General features: G+C 38.9%; 1 protein-coding gene across 2 annotated transcripts in view; it reads right to left on the bottom strand.

Moving 5' to 3' along the window:
* Positions 1-435: 435 nt before the first annotated feature.
* Positions 436-8,415, bottom strand: part of zfyve26 (zinc finger, FYVE domain containing 26) — a 28,127-nt gene continuing 20,147 nt past the window's right edge. For both annotated transcript variants that reach the window (XM_086181768.1, XM_086181769.1), the window contains 11 exons: positions 8,014-8,161; positions 7,335-7,544; positions 5,448-5,666; positions 4,550-4,747; positions 4,261-4,341; positions 4,025-4,152; positions 3,737-3,872; positions 3,165-3,224; positions 2,778-2,960; positions 2,615-2,665; positions 436-2,119 (listed from right to left, as the gene is read on the bottom strand). In XM_086181768.1, coding sequence (XP_086037894.1) covers positions 1,907-2,119; positions 2,615-2,665; positions 2,778-2,960; positions 3,165-3,224; positions 3,737-3,872; positions 4,025-4,152; positions 4,261-4,341; positions 4,550-4,747; positions 5,448-5,666; positions 7,335-7,544; positions 8,014-8,161 — 1,627 coding nt within the window. In that variant the 3' untranslated portion in view covers positions 436-1,906. The remainder of the gene's footprint in view (positions 2,120-2,614; positions 2,666-2,777; positions 2,961-3,164; positions 3,225-3,736; positions 3,873-4,024; positions 4,153-4,260; positions 4,342-4,549; positions 4,748-5,447; positions 5,667-7,334; positions 7,545-8,013; positions 8,162-8,415) is intronic.

Below are 8,415 nucleotides of genomic sequence, written 5' to 3'. Positions count from 1 at the left end.
GGTTCACCCTGGACAGGTCGCCAGTCCATCGCAGGGCCATCAGGAGCAATCAGGGGCTTAGTAGCTTGCTCAAGGATACTTCGACATGGTCACCGGGGGAAGTGAGGATTGAACCAGCAACCCATCAATTGTTAGATGGCCGCGCTACCTCCAAGCCATGCCGCCACAAGTTAAATCCCTTTTTTTCAAAAGTCATTTGATTGATCATTTGTGGGAGACAAAGTGAGAAGGATGATTTAAAATGAGTTAGGAAATCTTAAATATTCAGGGCGGCATGGCTCAGATAGAGTGACTGTCTAGAAACCAAAGGGTCGCTGGTTCAATCCTCACTTCCCCTAGTGACCATGTCAAAGTATCCTTGAGCAAGATACTGAACCCTTAATTGCTCCTGATGCCCCAGCGGTGGACTGGTGACCTGTCCAGGGTGTACCCCGCCTTTCGCCCAATGTCAGCTGGGTTAGGCTACAGCCTCCCCGCCCCTGACCCTGAACGGATAAGCAGTATAGAAAATGGATGGATGGATACTAAATATTATCAAAACTTGACATAAAAGCTAGGTAGCCAAAACTAAAGACAACTAAACACAAAAACTGGATCCCTTTCTGTAGTCAACTGTGATTTTTCTTGGAAAAGCGTTTACCATCATTGTACGTATCCTTAACATTAAATTTGATTTAATGTGCTTTATGAATAGAGTGTATTCCGAGAGCTAGACAGAAAGAAATGTATCTCATGTCAGGAAAACTCTTCAAGGGGAATACAACAACAGGACCACATATTTCAATTTCTTCAAGTCCCGGCAAAGGAATCTTTGTCAGATAAAGATAGTTTCCCTTTAGGCAGAGGTAGGAGATTTGTCTGAGACAATTACTCAGTTGCAGCTATATCATGTGAGAACAAGTCGGTTCACTGAAGTTAGCATTTTCATTATGTAATAGTTGTAATTCTCCAGTTTACGGTGTATTACATACAGAGTACATGGGAGATAACACTGACTTATTTCCAGAATGAAGATAAAGCACAGCGGTGATTCACTCATTAAGAATCAAAATACGGACACACCTATAAAGACAGGCAGGTTTCTGCATAAACACTAAAGACATCTCTCCTGACTTGTCCTTAGTCACTGAAAGTCCCTTTGACCTTTGATAGCTCATCAGTTACAGTCAGGCTCTTTTCAAAATATAACATCAAGAGATTTCTAACATAAGAAATGACATAGCTAAATATGCTACTCTAGAGTCAAACAGAGGTTTTAACAGTGAGAGGAGCCATCAAATGACAAACAAGCACATTTTAAAATGCTTCTTTTATGAATGGAGCTCATATTTGATCAGCTACAATAAGTTTATCATCACTCTTTTGATTTAATCGGTTATATTAAGAGTCACAATCATAGAAAACAGTGAGTTTTAAATGGTGGATGACTACAGGTCTAAGGAACCCCACTTTTTGAAGCGCTGGTGTAAGAGAGACGTTATTGGGACCCTAGTTTAGAGGGGTAGTGACTTGTTGTGAAATGGATAAATACAAGCAGTAAATAAAAATAAATCTATTCGTGATAATTCAAATATTAAAAGTTTCTATGACATGTTACAATTTTTCCACCTGAGCTTCCCCAACAATACGGTGAAGCACAGATCTATTTGAAGCATGGCTCAGTCTGGTGTCTAGGAACTCATCTCATTTATAGGTATGCTGACCAAAGATTTTAAAAAGATGAGACTTAGTTGACATGAAGTAGGCTGTGTGCCAAGACTTCACAGCTGCATGTGAAGTCATATGTATTTTTGTGCTAACTATTTAATTGCACATTTCTCAACCTTCAAACTCTAGTAACCTGCATTCTCATCTCTGTATCCTGATTTTGAGCGAAGTGTCATCCGAGCAATCCACTGCTACACCTTCACCTAGCATTGGGTCGGCCTAGTCGCTGCTGAGCTGACTTGTTGTGATGTTCAGACAGCCACTGGCGACATATATTCTGCATCACTGAGTCCTGTGCTCCCTCAGCTGCCTGAAGGACGTTCTGGACCAACGGGCCTGCTTGGCTGGACTCTAGCTTCACAGCCAGGAGGTACGCTGGCCGCAGCTTACTACACTGCAGGTAGGCTTGGATCTGCACACAGAGGGAAAATCAAGTTGAGAATCACACCAATTATCTTTGTCTTACTTTTGAATTTCAGGAGTCAATAAAATAAGGTCATTTTAGACCAGGGACACTGAGAATCAGAAAACCTTCATCAGCAAGGACACGTGTACAATTGTGTGTTTGCATGGACCAAAAAAAACAAACCCCCAACTATAATCAACAGACATGATCAAATATATGATGAAGGCAGATAGCAAAAATGCACAGTAACCCATCCTACAAGTATTAACAGAATTTGACAGCATGCTGTACAAATAAACAACTAGGAGTATGGTCTTGTATTTTTATGTTTCTTCCATTAACAACAAGCTTTTGCAGAACATAATGATGCCACAATAAAGCTGAAATTTTTCAAAGATACAAGGAGAACAATGATCTAATGTGGAACAACTGCCCTAAACAATTATGAAATTAGTAAAAGACAGTGTGGAGCAAGAAAATCCTTCATGGTAATGGCTATACCTTGCTTTCAGTACTCTTGGTCTCCAAAATGAGGCTTTCCAGCTCTTTGGCCTGAATCCGATCAAGAACAAAAAACAAAACTTGACCAAACAGACATGTCATCAATCAGTTATCAAACTGCACTCAGTGTTTTCTCCTTCTTAACATTTTTTCTGTTACTCACGTCAGCCGGACCCTTATCTGCAATACCAACACAACTGAGGATAAGGGCATCGCAGTCATTCTTGGTGGCGGTGCCTGATTCACCAACACACTTGAGCAGCTGTCGCACAGCTCCATACTGCCGCTGACGGACAAGTCTTTGTCCAGCTCGAACATACACTGCCTGGGCCTCCAACTGGAAATCCTGAGACAGGAAGAGGGGGAGACCGTTCAAATCTTTTAAAAGGTACCACCTGTACCTTTCTTTCCAAATATCGTTACCGCTATGTTGTTGTTTTCTGTGCTTTGTAGATAACCAGTCAAAAGCTTAATCCCATTGTCTAGTAGTACAAACCAAGATAATAAAATTTAATTGGGACATTATGCAATAACCTCTTAATGTACATACCTGTATGACTCTGTATGCGATGCCAAAACCCTCCTCTATGTTTTTCCCGCCAAGCATCACCTGGAATAAGAGATTATGTCACTAAATAGACATAGAACTGCCTTCTTTTCATGATCTACATAATCACACAGGTACTTTACATTAATACCGTATACAGACAATGTGAGAGTTTGTCTTTGTTTTAAACATTTGATGTTGGAATTTCATAATCCATACCAAAAAAAATAATGCTTTTTCTTAAATTTTGTGTATTGCATTTTGTTGCATGTAGTGTTCAGAAATCAGTGTTCTAATTATGTTGTGGGTCTGTCTGTGCATGTATGCGCAGCTTGACATTCGAAGGAAATGCCTTAAACCAAGGACAATTCTCAATTCTTTCTGTTGAATCATACAGAATGTATGTTCTATACATGTGTTTTGTGGTTTAACCACAACTGGATAAAAGGGTTTCAACAAAGTTGTCTTAACACTAGAATGAAGCCTGTGGTTGGGTACTGAATGTATAATAATTAAGTGTTTATTTTTTTTGGTTACATGAAGTTAAAATACTGAGGTAAGCACAAGAATATCACCTTGCAGGCAACCTCAACCTTCATTGAGCTTCCTCCAAATAATGTCGGTGGGGAACTGGATCCAGAGGAAGTAGCAGTCTCACAGCGGTGGAGAAAACGTGTCACCTCCAACTGTAGCTCAATTGTATTCATGTGCCTAATGAAAAGAAGACAGGAGAAAAAAAAAGAAAATGTCACTGACAGGAAGCAAAAATTTTATAGCTGTGGAGGATAAAAATACAACACAAGAGATTTATTAAGAGGCAAGCATTTTACAGCAACATTTTAAACAAGCATTTATTAAATAACCTGGACACTTCGCTGGATGACATCATCTTCCTGAATGAGTTGAATTGAGACTTTTTCCTCCCGGTGCCCCGACACTGTTGCTCCTGCAGGTACGTCCTCAGGTGCTCTTTGGCTCGGACCAACCAGCGCTATACATGGCAAAGGTTGTAATAATAGGCAGGTTTAACTTTGTCTTTCTCACCTCCAGGGGAATCTCTAATGTGTTTTTGCGCACCTTTCTAAGCTGAATTACATACCTGTTGCTCTCCTAACTGTTGGTATGAAGTGGCTCCATGCGTGAAGAATCGGATGCATGTCATGGCTGCACGAACATGATCCTGTCCAAATAAACTGCATTTAACACATAATTCTATGCATTCTAACATCACAAGGGCATCACTGTTTAAAATGATTTTCAAACTCCACCCAAACTTTCTTGAAAATCCCCTCTTCTAAATAATATTTTACATTTTTGAACATATTATTAACATATAAGATGTTCAACTTAAATCTTGAAAAAATGTGTAATAAAGGAAAACCTCTGACCATCATGAACTGCTGCAGCTGGTAGAGGGTATGAAAATACCCCCGCCTCTGCAGGAATTGGCAGGAGGCAATGAGGTAGCGGCTGCATGTTTCAAGGCTGGGGTCCAGTTTTTCCAGTATCCCCTGCAGCATGCCAAGATGCCCCCTTTCCAGACTGGGTTGCAATACTCCTTCAAGAAACACCTCATCTGGTGAGTCCTGAATAGAGAAACATGTAAATCTTGGAAAAGTAGACTCAAGCGATAATTAGCTATGTCATATTAACATTAAATTATTGAGAAAAGAAAGTGCAGTCACGTTTGTCAGATTAAACTTTGTTTCTTGGGTATGAGCTGTTGCATTTTTGCAAAATTCAAGGAGAACCAGATGAACGCTGCATTTGCAGGCTGTAAATTGACGTATACCACCAGAAATCTGTGGGATCTATGGGGATTTTCAGAGACGAAAATCCCACTTTTCATGCAGTGCAATAAACCTGCATCCTTGTTGTCGGGACGGAGCTTGGGTGACACCAAGCTAGAGAGAACTCAGTGGAGTGTGAGGTCAAATGTGTAGTTGGCTCTAATGATCTTCAGACTCTTGATGAACTGCAACACTACTGACTTCAAATGTAAGTGAACTCTCTTTTCTGACGCATGCACGGTCTTATTTATTGCCAATTATGAGTTAAAATTAACAATAGAATTTCGAACAACTACGAGGGTTTCCCTATGTCGACTGAATGTCATAGGTCTACATTCATCCATCCATTTGCTATACTGCTTATCTGTTAAGGGTCATGGGGAGGGGGGCAGGAGCCTATCCCAGCAGACTTCAGCCGAGAGGTGGGGTACACCTTGGACAGATTGCCAGTCCATTGCAGGGGTCATAGGTCTACAGCTACTATATAAATCCTCGCCTTGTTGAGAAGGTATGTCAGTGCATCCGTCATGCGGTTGTGACGCATATAGAAGCTGATCAGTGCCAGGTGGGTCCCATAGGTGTTCAGGTAGTAGAGACACTCCTGATGAAGGCTGCTGCTACTCTGGATCTGTCCATCCACTCGTTCCACAGGACCCACTTCACTGAGGATGTCCTCAAACCCACGCAGTGATGCCAAGATATCCTCACCATAAGACTGAAACGGAGACAGGAACACATAAAGAAAGACAAAAAGTCATGAAAAAAGTCATCTAGATGTACACATAAGTGAGTATTCCAACAACATAAGATGTAATTCTACCAAGTATTACATACATAATGCAGAATGTGGGAACTATCAAAAATAAAGTATGATGAACCTCAGATGTACCAACACATCAGTGCCCATCTTAGGTATAACATTGTCACAATGTCCACATAAAACATAGGATGCAAGGATAACTGGACTGCACAGCTCAGAATGGCAAGTTGCACTCTTCCCATTGATACACTCAAGGAAGGGTGGACAGAAAAGTGGCAGTTTTGAGCAGAATCATGCAAGGAGAGACTGATTATGTATTCCAAAGTACATATTAATACAGCTGGGGGAATCTGCATGTCTGTCAACAGTAAAATGTGTCCACTCCCCAAGAATGTGTGTTAGATGCATGAAGAAAATAAACTCCCAAAATGAAAGCCATATTCTGAGCACCAGTTTTGATCATTTCTAAAATGTTAAACTACACTTTCGTTTGCATTTTTATGCCTTTTCAGTTCATTCCATTCCCTATGTGGGAATTGGAATTGGAATTGGGCTACTTTTTTGTCCACGAATAATTTATAATATTTGTTTATCTATCTATCTATACACACACACTTACATATATACACATATACATATATATATACACATACATATACATATATACACATATACATATATATATACACATACATATACATATATACACATATACATATATATATACACATACATATACATATATACATACACACACACATATATATACACATATATACACATACATATATAAATACAGTGTATGTATATATGTATGTGTGTATGTCATACACACATATATATATATACACATACATATATACATACACACATATATACATATACATATATACATACACACATATATATACATATACACACACACATATATATATATGTGTGTGTGTGTATATATATGTGTGTATGACATACACACATATATATACATATATACACACACATATATATATATACATATATACACACACACATATATATACACACACACACACATATATATACACACACACACACACATATATATACACACACACACACACACATATATATATACATATACATACACACATATATACATATACATATGTACATACACACATATATATACATATACACACACACATATATATATATATGTGTGTGTGTGTGTATATATATGTGTGTATGACATACACACATATATATACATATATACACACACATATATATATATACATATATACACACACACATATATATACACACACACACACATATATATACACACACACACACATATATATACACACACACACATATATATACACACACACATATATATATACATATACACACACATATATATACATATATATATATATATATGTATATGTGTGTGTGTGTGTGTGTGTGTGTGTGTGTGTGTGTGTGTGTGTGTGTGTGTGTGTGTATATATATGCCCTAAAGTTTTTGCTTTCCTGCAGGATATATGGGAGGCCTATGTAACAGCCTGCCAATGACTTCAATCGTATTGATGTTTGAATAATACATAATAGGACTCCAACAAATGACAAGTCTTCCTACCGTGGCCAGACTGGGTCGCACAGTCGTCTCTAGGTGCTTAACAATCTCTTGCAGCAGCGGGGGACCAAGGCTGAGCTGGTTGCGGTCCACTGGTGCCTTCAGGCAGCGGGCAAACATCTCCCGGGCACCTGAAAGGTTCCCTGCCTTCAAAGAGGCCATGCCCCAGGCTTGCCACACACCACCAGGGTCCAGGCCACTCTTGGTAGACACCTACAATACCATAGCAGTCATGCAACTATTGAAAACTGGACAGCAATGTTGTTTTCATTTTACAGTTTCCTTCAACTGCAGTATTTTACCCAAGAAACTTAGAATTCAAATAACGACATCTATCATCTACCATTAAAAGCATTGGAGAGAACAGCATCCTTAAAATTAAATATGACTGGAACCTAAATATGTTGGGACCTTTTTAAATCCTGTGCCTATGTTAGATCAATTCTGCAAGCAACAGACAAAACATGAAAGAATTGGAAAGGATGCTTATATCTTAAATGTGTGTATGGCTGAAACATGACTTTAGGCTTTATTGCACAATGCTTACTGTTTCAAAGTGTTTTTGTTGGGATTGCAGATGAATATAAAGCTAATTCGGGAAGTATTTTTTGTTTGAGATCTTTTGAAAGCATGGCTAACATATGGATGTAGTAAACAAAAAGGTGAAAAACATCTGCCTGACCTCCACTGCTAGCTGATAATGCTCTGCTTCCAAGAGCTGGTTACGGAGCCGCGTGACAGCAGAGGTCTCCAGGATATCATCCAGAGAAGGAACATATTTGTAATTTGCTGTCACTAGAATTTTAAGAACATCTACTTTGCTGATGTAACTGTGGAAACAGAGTAAAGACAAGAGGAAGAATAAAATTGTGAGCAATAGTTATGTAAAACTGAGGAAGTGAATGAGATTATGAAGTTAAGTAATAACACACAAAAGCACGTGATGTGAAAAGGAATTTCATCATGTTTCCATTGGGACGCAACTCGTCTGATTGATCTAAGTTCCATTATCAACTGCAATTATTCATTTTTTTCCCCCCCATTGCCTCAATCATTTCCCAGTATCATCAAAAAGAGACCAATG

This window comes from Aulostomus chinensis, chromosome 17 (genome assembly GCF_037954235.1).
Source record: "Aulostomus chinensis isolate RoL2024-O1b breed Wild chromosome 17, RoL_Achi_v1.0, whole genome shotgun sequence".
Classification (NCBI taxonomy): Eukaryota; Metazoa; Chordata; class Actinopteri; order Syngnathiformes; family Aulostomidae; genus Aulostomus; species Aulostomus chinensis.
This window is presented reverse-complemented; position numbering and strand designations above follow the sequence as displayed.